This window comes from Paroedura picta, chromosome 3, assembly GCF_049243985.1.
Source record: "Paroedura picta isolate Pp20150507F chromosome 3, Ppicta_v3.0, whole genome shotgun sequence".
NCBI classification, from domain to species: domain Eukaryota; kingdom Metazoa; phylum Chordata; class Lepidosauria; order Squamata; family Gekkonidae; genus Paroedura; species Paroedura picta.
This window is the reverse complement of record NC_135371.1, coordinates 36,462,896-36,476,133: the sequence shown is the minus strand read 5'-3', so window position 1 is coordinate 36,476,133 and position 13,238 is coordinate 36,462,896. Positions and strand designations below refer to the sequence as shown.

Here is a 13,238-nt window from a genome sequence, read left to right as displayed (position 1 = left end):
GGAAAAGTGAAATTTTGTACGAGCCAGGCTTGTTCCTTCCCATGAGTCAGTATTGTTCTGTAATCTACCTCATGAAATGCGCATGCATCTCAAGGTGAAAAATGCACAGTGGTTCCAGATTTTGTAAAATCAGTACCAGCTTTGTATAATCAGCTAAGTTACTTGCTACGGTGAGAAAGAGAGAGAAATGAGGCACAGAACATACAGATTTGCAGAAAAGTAATAGTTTGGCCTATGTGCTCCCAAAATTGAATACTCTCAACAACAACAAAATTCTGAGGTACTGTCTTTGCAATGTCTGCAGTTACTGAGTACAAGAGTTCTGGCTTTAGTATATTCACATGAGCCTTGCTTAACTGTAATGTTTATCAACATTCCAGAATTCCATGCACGTGGTTTAGGTACCAGATGGAGCTGTAGGTTGGAAGATGTACAGAGAGGGGATCAGACAGCACTATCACATTAGTAGATTACCACTAGACAAACAGTACCTCCTAAGCCCATTGAAGTCTGTGGGCTTGTGCCTGAAACAGTGTCATGTGAGGGGGGTGCACAAGTATTATGAAGGAGAGAATGAAAGAGAAAATAGGAAAGAAACGAGGAGTGACAAACAGATCTGTGAACATCTGTAGTCTCCTTGCCCAAATGATGGCTGAAGCCATCAGTTACGTTGTTTTCCCTCTTCCATTTTATTTATGTTTTACTGTTTTCATCGTTCTGTGATTGAGAGACAGGTTAATGACAATCACCCCTGCTTTGTGTTTCTCCCTACAGCCTACCTCTGAGGTTTTGGGTCAACATTCTGAAAAACCCGCAATTTGTCTTTGACATCGACAAAACTGATCACATAGATGCCTGTCTCTCTGTAATAGCCCAGGCATTTATCGATGCCTGCTCCATCTCTGATCTGCAGCTAGGCAAGGTATAGAACTACTAATACCTTTTATGTTTCTGTCCCTCCCAAAATGTCTTTATTAGTCTTGCAACTGTTATCAGTTTAACCAGAAACACAATGGGAACTATGTACAATTGCAGGCAAACAAAAAAATGGACAAAATGTTGAAAGACTGTCATTTTAAGGATGGAGATGTTTTCCCCGTTTTATAAGTATTAAATGTAGCTTTGCCAGATGGCATCCATATGATACAGTAGTGCGCTCCCTCCCCCCCCCCCCCCCATTTTAGAGGGAATGGATGGCACTGAACTCTTGGCATGAATCGCCAATAAATAGTCTTAACAGATCAGCCAAAGGAATGATCATCCAAACATTTTTATGTACAAAAAGTCTATAACCCACTTTCCAATTTTACCAGAAAAATAGCTCTGGGAAAGAGCTTATTTTCAGCATGAAGTCTTAATTTCTGTCAGTTTTCTTTGTTTCTACTTCAAAGGTCACTGCATCATATTCTAGTTTGAAAATAAAGGTTGAAATGTTGATTTAAAATTATTTCCACTCTGTTGAATTAAATCTTATCTCAGGTTTTTTGGGATGAATGACCATTTGTAAGGCTGTTCTGAGATTGGTTTTTTCATGCCAAATGCAGCTTGGGGCCTTGGTGTTTTATGCCTGCTTGACTGTATGAACCATTTTAAAAAGTATACAAGGCATTTTGAAGACACAAGCACCTGTTCACTTGCCTCCTGAATTCTTTTAGCAATATAAACAGAGGCAATTATCTCGTTTTTAATATTTATCACACCTATTCCACTTCCCTTGTTGACAACTCAAAGTGGGTAGAGTTGGGGGAATGCATGTGCATTCTCCATTCTCCTCCTCCTCCTTCTTTTTCAGCTAGCTGCCAGTGGTCTAATGGAGTTCAGAAGGTTTCCTGGCCCATTGAACCTTAATCCTGATTTATGACATGAATCTTTGAATGCTGCAAATGTTAACAAAGGCCTGTTTGGCAGTGTTCCAACTTTTAGCTCATATACAGCCAAACAGGAACATTTTGCATTCTTTCTTCAGTGTATCTGAGAGACCGTCTCCCTGCCTACACCCCCAAAAGAGCCCTACGCTCTGCCACCTCCAACTGGCTGCAGATCACTGGCCCCAAAGAAGCATGTCGAGCCTCAACAAGGGCCAGAGCCTTTGGAATGACGCCCCACCTGGTGGAATGAGCTCCCTGAAGAGATCAGGGCCCTGCCCGAACTTCCACAATTCCACAGGGCCTGCAAAAGGGAGCTCTTCCACCAGGCATTTGCATGAGGCCGACCGACTCAGAACACCTGCTGGTACCCCCCCTCCCCATGCCCTTCCATGACTGACAAATCTGACCTGCCCAGGGATTGTCATGTTGTTCTGTTAAAAATCACTTTTAACTGTTAAAACACTTTTCTGGTTTTCATGTTATGTTCTGATTATGTTATGTTATGATTGTTATTTATAGTATTATTATAATATACTATGTAAGTATTCCACAACTTTTAATGTAAACCGCCCAGAACCGTAGGGAAGGGCTGTATAGAAATATAAATAAATAATGTCGAAGAGCCTCTTGTGGCGCAGAGTGGTAAAGCAGCCAACATGCTGTTTGAAGCTCTGCCCGTGAGGGTGGGGGTTCAATCCCAGCAGCCGGCTCAAGGTTGACTCAGCCTTCCATCCTTCCGAGGTCGGTAAAATGAGTACCCAGCTTGCTGGGGGGTAAATGGTAATGACTGGGGAAGGCACTGGCAAACCACCCCGTATTGAGTCTGCCATGAAAACGCTAGGGGGCGTCACCCCAAGGGTCAGACATGGCCCGGTGCTTGCACGGTGGATACCTTTACCTTTACCTTTAAATAATGTCGAGGACTATGCTTTGTTTATCTCATTTTGAATAAATCTCTTTTTTAAGGTTATGATGTTTTGAGTATTTAAGAGATCTTAAACTTCTAGAGAAACTACCTTACCATTTGGCTTCTCTTTTAAAAGGCTTCATCAGTAGATTGGTAGTTTACAGATCTCTGCTGGAATGGGCTCAAGATTTCTGGGTTCTTTCAGTTTCTTCCCACAGCTTGTTCTCAGGCCTCCAGAAGGTCCTTAGTAATAAATAATTTCAGTGGAAGCAAAACAGATTTAAACAGGTTTACTCATGAGAGTGATTTTTGTGTGGCTCAGAAGGAAACTCTGTCCTAGAAGCTATGCAGCAAGGAATACTTTCCCCTGTATCAGCCACGTTCAACAGGAGATAGCATACTCCAAGGATTCCCAGCTAGGGGTCCATGGATCCCCAGGAGTCTGGGGGAGCTGTAGACAGGGTCCATGGCCTTTTCCCTCCTACCTTAATGGACTTGGCTACAAGCCAGAGAACTGGCCACCTCTACCCAGAAGCCATGCATGTAAAAAACAGGAGGGGGCGGTTGTGGCATGGGGGGTTCGGACTGTCTTCTCAGTTCCTGCCCTTCTTTCTGGCCTACATGAGGCAGAGTCACCATAGTAGTAAAGGTGGAGGGTGGGGGGTGAAAGGAAGATGAAGGGTGTGGATAGTTATGCCACTTTTAGGGACATGGCAGGGAAGCATAGCTGGGTGGTGTGACCAGCTGACATCACTTCCTGGGGTCCTCAAAGTCTGAAAATATATTTCAGGGTTTAATAAGGCTAAAGCACAGTTAAAGTTAAGGTGTATTTCTGTAGATACAATTAATTATTGCTGTTGACTGGGGACTGGGCAGTGCAGTCAGGGAGGATAAAACCCAGTTATACTATGGAAACCTGTGCATACGTCTTATGGGTGTCTCAAGGCACGGCCTCATCCAGCTCGTTCTCTTGTATGAAGGCTCCTGCTTTTCCTCCCTGTATGCCTAATGTTGATTCAGGGTCAAGTTTAATCTCTAAAATAGAAAGTGACTGTGTGTGTGTGTGTCATTCTTTATGCTTCCGCTGATTTGGGTGTTGACACTGAAACTTTCCAGCATAAATACATTTTATTAGAGTATTGTAAATCACATCTCTAATGCTGGCACACACATACAGTATGTGAGGGAAAGCTGCAGTGTGGGGAAAGGGCTCCTGCAATGTGATTCACCACAGCTGAGCCATTCCACTCCTCAACGGAAGCACAGGGAATCTCTTTGCCAGGGTTAATATGGGGGTAAAGTTGTGATGAAAGGTATGAGTTGTGCATTTGGGGGGTTCCGTTAACTTTTTTTCCCCCATCTGCTATGAAGTGCTTGCAATTTTTCCTTGTCAAACTGTAAATTAGACTGTTGTAGGTCAGCTGAGGTCAGACAGCAGATGGAAATGTTTTCAGAAATACAATAGCATAAAAGAAGGCATTGTGTGTTGAGCAAAGTGGGAGAAATAAATCACTAGCATCAAAATAAAATTACATGGGTATGCAGCATGTTACTGTCTTCTTGGGCCCATTCTTGTTCTTTTGCTGGGATTAAAAAGCCACTAACTTAAATGTGACCCTTTAGTAAGTTTAGCAGGAGGATCCTACTCCCTTTTGTTCCGTGCTAATCCTCTTGCTTAATCAACAGTAGGTAAGAGGAACACTGCTGAGCTAAGAAATGGAAATGGGAACTGATGTGGCTGCTCAGCTTTTTGAATGTGCTTACAATTTTCCAGCTCTTATTAGAATACTAAAAGTCCTCTTTGCAGCACTACATTTTTGAGGCAATTTGTATTTTTCAAGCAGTTAGAAGAAAACGCAGCTTCTTACATTACATCCCTAAATTGATAGAAAAGGAACCAATCTTTCCCCCTACAGCCAATGAAATATCCATGGATTCTCTCTGTGTTTTACCCATTAGGATTCACCTACTAATAAGCTGTTGTATGCCAAGGAGATTCCTGAATACCGAAAAATAGTGCAGAGATATTATAAACAGATTCATGACATGCCGCCTCTCAGTGAACAAGAAATGAATGCACACCTAGCAGAGGAGTCCAGGGTAAGAAATCAGCTCTTCCATAGTGGGTCTACACCGTAATTTTTCTATTCCTATTTGTATATGCTGTGCTAGGAACAGCACAATCTAGAGTCTAGGAGCAAAGACTTTCAGTCACATCCAAGAAATAAAAATTATTATTTCAAATGAATGTAAACATTGTGTGAGTTCCTTAGGAAAAAGATGTCAGGCAGTGTTTTTTAGAGTCACCTTGGGAAGCAGATTAATCCTTACATGAGCCAAGGCAAGTATATATCATTCAAGTGATTGACCTAGGTCTCATTGGATTCATTTTTGTTTTTCACTGTTCGGAAGTTATGTATGCCACATATTAATTAACTAAGTTAGAAGGGAACCAGAGTTCAAATATGCTGATGTTAGCTTACAGCGCAATCACATTCAAGTACCATTTTAGTGCAATTGATTTCTGTCAAATAGAATGGATTACCCTTTGTATATGCTGATTAGTATTCTTCCTGTTTGTTTTGTCCTTTATAGAAATGTCGGAATGAGTTTAACACCAATGTTGCCATGACTGAAATTTACAAATATGCCAAGAGATACCGCAACCAGGTAAACCACTTCTTTTCCTTGATAGGTGGGGGCAATGCTTACCATTCAGGACTGATTCTTGTGACTATGTATTCATGTACACACACTAATAGCAAAATCTGAGGATACCTAAATCCAGTTACTAGAGCTGCTAACAGGCAAGACACGTCTTTCTACAATCCTGAAAAGGGGCGCAGATTTGCAGAAAAATCTAAAAAACAGAAATACAAGAAGGCAGGTTAAGAACTCAAAAATGATCAAAGGAGCACATGTAACTGTAAGCAACAGACTCCCTCATTGGCGGTTGCTCGGCAACCACAGATTCCACATTTGGTTCTATCATTTCAGATCTTTTTTAGCCTTTGAGGGAGATCTCATCAGGGCCAGGGTGGGAAGTTTCTGGAGATTTTGTGCTAAAGTGTGAAGAGGGCTGGATTTGGTGAGAGGTGAGGCCTCAGCAAGATATAATGCCATGGAGTCTACCCTAAAGCAGCCATTTTCTGAAGGGGGATAGATTTCTGTTGTCTGAAGTTCAGTTGTAATTTTGAGATATTTCCAGGTCCCACCTAGAAGGTGGGAACCCTAAGGCTGGAAGCACAGATAAAATATATACGTAAGTTTGGAAAGGTACAAATAGGTATAAAAAACAGCCTGGATAGTTAACAAACAAAGTAGTAGAAGCAGTAAAAGGTAAGAAGGAAGCAGTGGAGGGCTATTCCAAATCTTAACCATTGGCTCTATAAATAAAAGAGAAACAGAGTCCGGAGTGGAGCCTTTCCAGGCCTGTCCAGGCCTGGAATATGGGCCAATCTGGGTGCCCAGCCTTGTGGATCTCCTGACAGAAATATATAGTCTGTCACTAAAATCTGCCTCCATTCCTAAGGACTGAAAGGTAGCTAATGTAACCCCCATCTTTTAAAAAGGGTTCCCTAGGAAATCCAGGAAATCATATGCCTGTCAGTCTAACATCAATATCAGGTAAGTTAGTAGAATCCATTATTAAAGATAGAATTAGTAGGCACATAAATTAACAAAACATATTGAGGAAGACTTTGTAAGGATTCTGTAAGGAAAAATCTTTTCTTATTAACTTGTTAGAGTTCTTGGAGGATGAACAAACATATGCCCTGTAGAAGCTGTTTATATGGACTTCCAGAAAGCTTTTGATAAAGTTCCTCATCAGAGGCTCCTAAGTAATCTCAGGAGTCATGGGATAAGAGGACAGGTCCTCTTGTGTATTAAAAACTGGTTAATTAACAGAAAACAGAGAGTGAGTATAAATGGGAAGTTTTCATGGTAGAAGGTGGTATGCTGTGGGGTACTCCAGGCTCTTTTTTTGGTCTGGTGCTTTTTAACTTACTTGTTCATTAATGATTTGGAGTTGAGAATAAGCAATGAAGTGGCTAAGTTTCCTGATGACACTAAGTTATTCTGGGTGGTAAGAATCAGGGAGGACTGCAAGGCATTCTAGAGGGATCTCTCAAAACTGGCAAAGTGGGTGTCAACATGGCAAATGAGGTTCAGTGTGAGCTAGTGCAAAATATTGCACCCTGGAGCCAGAAATCCTAACAATAAATATATGCTGATGGGGTCTGAACTGGCAGTAATAGAGATTGTGAATCCACGTCTGAAAAAAGATATAGCATTGGAAAAAGTGCAGAAAAGAGCAAGTAAAATGGTTCTGGGGATGGAACACCTTCCCTATGAAGAAAGGCTAAAGAGGCCAGGACTTTTTATCTTGGAGACATGATGATTGAGGGGTGACATGATAGAGGTTTGCAATAGAAAAGGTTTTAAAAATACTTTTCTCCCTTTCTCACAACACAAGAACTTCTAGGCACTGAATAAAATTAATGAGCAGTAACATTAGAGCAAAAGAAATGATGTACTTCACCCAAAGAGTAATTAACATCTAGAATTCACTGCCACAAGAAGTGGCGGCAGCTACCTTCATTGACTGTCTTAAGAGGGGATTGAATGAACATATGCAGCAGAGATTCAAAGCCACAAAGTATAATTGTCACACTATATCCAAGGCAGTGATGCTTTGTGTTCTTGGGGCTTGGGGGGAAAGGGTTGGAAGGATTTCTGAAGTTCGGACCCCACTGGTTAACCTTCTGATAGCACCTGGATTTTGAAAACTGTATGACACAAGGGGTTGAACTGGATGGGTCATTGGCCTGATCCAACATGGCTTCTGTTATGTTCTTAACCAACATGGTGTAGTGATTAAGAACAGCTTCCCCGCTCCTCCATATACAGCCAGCTGGGTGACCTTGGGCTTGTCACAGACCTGATAGCTCTGTTCTAACCTAGGGGTCCTGTCAGAGCTCAGTTTCACCTACCTCATAGGGTGTCTGTTGTGAGGAGAGGAAGGAAAGGCGATTGTAAGCCACTTTGAGACCCTTTGAGCCAGTGAAAAGTGAGGTATAAAGCCTCCTTCTTATAAGGAGGAACAGCAGCTGGTAGTTGGGAGATCTGTTGTGATTCCAGATCTCCATTCCTCACCTGGAGTTGGAATCTCTACAAGGAGAGAAGGAAGCACAGAAAAGAAAGCGGCTTTGTGGGCTTTCAGGAAGGGAAAGAGGAAATAATGGGGGAGGGGAAATGAGATGCTTTCCACAAGTCCTTGCGGGTTCCCACTTATGGATATATAATCTTTACCTCATGAATCAGCTCTGAATAAAATTTAATGGCTTTTAACCATTGAGCTAGTGGGTCTTCAATTCTGCAGCAAAGAACGTTACAAAATCCAGGCTGTTTTCAAGCTGCCTATGACGTGTTGTTGGGATTCTAAGCATTTGGCTGGTATTGAAATAGTACCACCCAGTTTTTAGTTTATTTCCTTTTCTAGCAGACCTATTTCATTAGAGTTGAAAAAAGCTTTAAGAGTCTGGTTCCAGATATCAGTTTGCACGCATAAAGTTTTTAAAGGCCCATGGATTTCAACAGAGAGAATCCCCATGTCATGAAGATTTCTTTTAGTAAAAACCTCATCCCATTCCCTAATAATTTCCAGCCAATTTCAGCTTTTACATTTTAGGGTTTGAGAGACAGTTTAAACAGACTGGTAGAGGCTCCCCAGGGTCTCAATATGACATCTTTCCCATTACCTATGATTTGATTATTATTATCTTTTAACTAGAGAAGGCAGGGATCGAACTAGAGACTTTGTTCATGCAACATAAATGGTCTGCCACTGAACCATGGGCCTTCCTTGAGAATAACTTTGTTGTTGTTTATACTCAGTGAAAACACTTAATTGTTAAGCTACACATCCTAAATCCTAAACCACCTGTGAATTTAGAGTATTAGTGGCTCATTATGCCTGTGGTTTCTATATGACCGTTTATGCACTGGGCACTTCACTGCCCCAGCTCTCATGCAGGAACACAAATACGGAGCAGATTAGGTGCACTGGGCCAAATGCTCCCCCGTGTAGATGCAGGAAGAGGTGGGGCAACCTGCCACAACTAAAACCCCAGCCTGTAGCTCAGCATGAAACCTCCAGTGCATAAACGGTCTATGGGAAGACTTGCCTTATAATGTGAAAGATTGCACAGCATCCAATTTGTCAGCTCAGTCTTCATTTCAGCCACGATCCTGACTTCTGGAGGGATGATTTTGTAATACTATCACATTGCAAAGCAAAATGGTACAGCATTCAACAAGTAGTGTCCACGTAGAAGGTATTGTCAAGGAACAAACCAGGATTCAATCCAGATCGAGCCAGGGTGTCCGCTTAATGCAGATCATGCAAAGCCATAAGATTTACTGTGGTTAAGAAAACAAATTTCAGATTCCAGCTCCAGTTCTTAGTTTGACAGGCACTCATCAATGATAGTTAGGTGTGGCCTGCATTCAGACGGCTCCACTAACCACAGTGGATTTAATTAAGCTGTGCTTTCATGCGACATCTGGATGGAGGCTGTGCACTTGGCTTTGCAGTGGTTTTGTGTATGAAACAGCAGAGGGGAAATAGATGGGCTTAAATAGCTGGGGAACAATTAAATAGCAGTGATCTCAAAGCAATGGCTTATTTCTCTCTAGAGATCTCTTAAATATATATATATATTGTGTTCCCTCAGATTGTGAATGCATTGGATTCCAATCCCGCCACCAGACGCACACAGCTGCAGCACAAATTTGAGCAAGTGATTGCACTTATGGAAGACAACATCTACGAGTGCTGCAGTGAGGCTTAGGCTGTGAGCCAGACTTTGCCTTCACGTCTAGAAGTGACCTTCTCTACCGTGCACTGTCCTCTGAGGAACACCTTTTCAACGTACCCGTGTGTCCATATGTAGCCTGTTGTATGTCTATGGTATTCTTAGGAAACCAATTCAGTGGTGGGGCTGACCTGTCTCCTTAAGCCAATCTGGGGAAATGAGGGTTGTCCACCAAACAGTTTGAAATCCCTTATGTGACCTGCACTGCAAGACACTTGTCATTTATTTGATCTTTCAGACAGAGGCACAACACTTGCACCGGCAAATGTAGTAGCTTCTTCTGAAGAGCTCCTACACTTCTTCAAAGCAGCCGCCTTCCCCTTCATTTTCCCAAAGAGACTGTGGTGGCCAGGATATGAAAGCAAAGATGGACTGGCTAGGCAAGAAACAAAACAAAACAGAGAAGCCTTGGGGAATAATAAGAGGGGAAGTTTTTTAAAAGGCCATTGAATCAACTGTAGAATTCCCTCTGACAGTGCCCCTATTCTTTCTGTGTACTTTAAATTTCAGGGAATCCATTTACTGTACACAGCATGCTGCATTAGATGTATTTTGTGCCTTTTATTTTTGTACTGTACACATAAACATAGCCACACCTTCATCCAAAGTTGGAAAAAGGTGAGGAACTTGCAGACTAGACAATGCAGTTGCTTCCTAAGTAGTCGTGACATGTGAAAGCACTTTACTCTTGACGGAAATGGCTATTCGCTTGATGGAGGGATCATTACTGTGTAGCAGACAGTGTCAGAAAAGGACAAATAATGCAGCTGTTCCCATTTCCCAGAACTTCCCAGATGTTTGTGCACCATGAATTGTATTCGACAAATTCCTTCTCAATGCCCATCTGGCTCCAGGAATACTTTTCCCTAAAAGGAGGGGGGGAATACACACACACACACACACACACACAAACACTGCAGGGGTCAAAGAGAAGCATTTCCTTCCCTTTGTTCTAACCCTTGTTATTTTAGAGGGAATGAACAGAATTGAACTCTTGGCTCAGCATAAATCCAAAGTTAGCACACTTGGTTTAACACTAGAACAGTAGACATTTCAATAAAGCAAAAATGGTGTTGGTTCCTAAAACAACTTCTCACATAAGGAACATACTTTTATGTATGATGAAAAGTGCATTATGTTATTAGAGGGCTGTTTCCCGAGTTATGTATTTAGCATGTACATGTGTCCTGCACACTAAAAATATTGTTTGTTGTTTTAATCAAGTGTGTAAAATGCAGATTTGATTCAGGTACATGTGTGAGGAAAACCTCAGTTGTCCATAACTCCCTTCATTGTGTACCTAAATGGGAAACTGCATTTTCCCCAAAAACATTTGAAATGGATCTGAGAGTTTAGTCAAAGGCTGGGGGATAGAGTAGGAGGACATAACTAAGATGAATAGGTAAGTTACTTACAATTACTGTGCAGTTGCTAGATTCAGATGAGTAACCATGCCGGACTGAAGCAGCAGAACAAAGTTGCAGCCCGGTGGCACCTTTAAAACCAACAGAGTTTTATTCAAGGTATAAGCTTTTGTGTGCACACACACTTCCTCAGAAACAATGCAATGGAAGTTACCAGTCCATACATATATAGGTAGAGAGTGAACAATAAATTAGCATGCAACAAGATGAAGTTGTTCAACAGATTCAAGGACCAAATAGGAATAACAAACTTTGTTTATAAAGTTACCATTTGTTTGGGTTTCATGGGGGGCTAGTGAAGGAAATAAATACATCAAAACTGGAGATTAATGGGCAGAATAATTAATTGTGGAATGCTGGTGGTCTTAAAGCTGCCAGGTTGCTGCTTTCTGAGCCCACTGAAATCAATGTCTAGCCCTTTCTCCCCTTTTCTGTTTTCTATGTCTCTTCTCCCCACCACCCTCCCCTCTGTATATATGGCCTTCACAAAGTCACCGGTGGAACTCTGCAGAGGGCAAGGCAGTTTGGGAAGCCAGCTTAGAGTAGAGGAAAAGGCTAAACACAAAGACACCCTGCTTTTATTCCTAAATATCCTGTTACACACAACTATCTATAATCAGTACAATCAAAGTATCCCTTAGTCCTGAATGTAATTCCTGTTCTTCATATGCCTTTGCATTGACTACAGAAGGAATTATTTCTGTTTCCTTTTTTGCTGTAAGAACAACAACAACAACAACAACAGTGGTCCTAGGCAGGTGTCTCTTTCAGAATTCCCCTTTAGCATCTTCGGTAGCTGCCCGTAGGCAATGGCCAGTGCAGGCAAGTAAATCCAAACCTACCACAAGGGGTTTGCATCCAGCTAATGTTGCTGACCACACCAAGCTTAGAAACTGCCAAATAATGCTTAAAAATGTTACACTACCTCACAAAGGCAAAAGGTCTAAAGGGGAGCCGCTACAGACTTGAGGCTAGGATTTAATCACTTGGGTGGGAACCAAACTTTGTATTTGTTTATTTGCAATTGAAATCTTGTTGCTTTCTGTAGTTATTTTGTCTTTGTATCTTTCCCAAATGCCTAGTGTAAAATATTATATATTGAATCAAAGTGTCATGATGAGTTTTTATATAGTGGTATATAACAAATACAGCTTTTATCCAGTGCAAAATAAAAGAGGATTATAAGACACGAAAAAGAGAACTGCAAAACGTAACACAGGCTGAGGAAATCTCCATGTGTTTATTGAGAAAACGACTGCAGAAGATAAACGTTGAAAATGTAGCTGGGCTACATTAAACTTTGAAAGAGATTTTTTTCCTTTCTTTCTTTCTTTGGGACTGTGAAGAGCTGCCAGTGTCACACTTCCCCACAGAGAGCCATCTCAGGAACATGGACAGAAAAACTTGCTGAAGTTCCAGTTTGGATGAGGGAGCTGGAAAAAGAACACAGTCAAAATGGGTTGTGTTATGGTGCTAGACAATGCTCTTGTTTGGGGCTCTTCAGTACCCTGTTAGAAGTGCAGGAAGCCACTGCTTGGACTGGTCCTTTAGGGTGGGAGGCTCGCCTCTATGGCCCCCCAATTGTTATATCCTGAGTGTGTGTGTGTGTATGTGCTTGTGTGTGTGCGTGCATGCCAAGCAGTGTGCTTGGCTTGTGTGTGTTATGGCATATGCTTTATTATTTAATTCTTCATCCAAATATTTGCTACAACCATTGAAAAGAAATAAGTTGTCTGCAAACCAGAAACAGAGGGGTCGGTGCTGTTGCCCAGAACCCAACCCCCCCTCCCCCATTGTAATATATTTTTAACTTTGTCATGTTATATGTAGGAGGTTTTTTTCTTCCCCCTTACCTGCTGTTTAATGGAAATGGCAGAATCTTTGGAAAAATATCTTTGTAATAAAACATGATGAAACTCATCAGATCCTGTGTGGGATGTTTCCATTAAGAACGTTTGGAAGAGGAACAAAATCAGATGAATGCATAGTTTCTCCGACTGTAAAAGAAAACTGAAACAGATGAATCCAAGTGTGAACTGGCTTTTATCTGGGATGAAAGCAGAGGAAATTAAAAGATGAACCCTCTTGGGAATTAGATGCATGGTGAGAATGGGCCATGCTGCAACTTCTCAACAATCAACGCTGTGTGGCCCCAGCACAA

The 13,238-nt window shown here is 41.6% G+C and overlaps 1 protein-coding gene across 1 annotated transcript in view; it reads left to right on the top strand.

Moving 5' to 3' along the window:
- Nucleotides 1-12,997, top strand: part of PLXND1 (plexin D1) — a 173,372-nt gene extending 160,375 nt beyond the window's left edge. Inside the window, exons 33-36 of the mRNA XM_077325307.1 lie at nucleotides 775-922; nucleotides 4,735-4,875; nucleotides 5,371-5,445; nucleotides 9,513-12,997. Of these exons, the coding sequence (XP_077181422.1) occupies nucleotides 775-922; nucleotides 4,735-4,875; nucleotides 5,371-5,445; nucleotides 9,513-9,629 (481 nt within the window). The 3' untranslated portion in view covers nucleotides 9,630-12,997. The remainder of the gene's footprint in view (nucleotides 1-774; nucleotides 923-4,734; nucleotides 4,876-5,370; nucleotides 5,446-9,512) is intronic.
- Nucleotides 12,998-13,238: the final 241 nt, after the last annotated feature.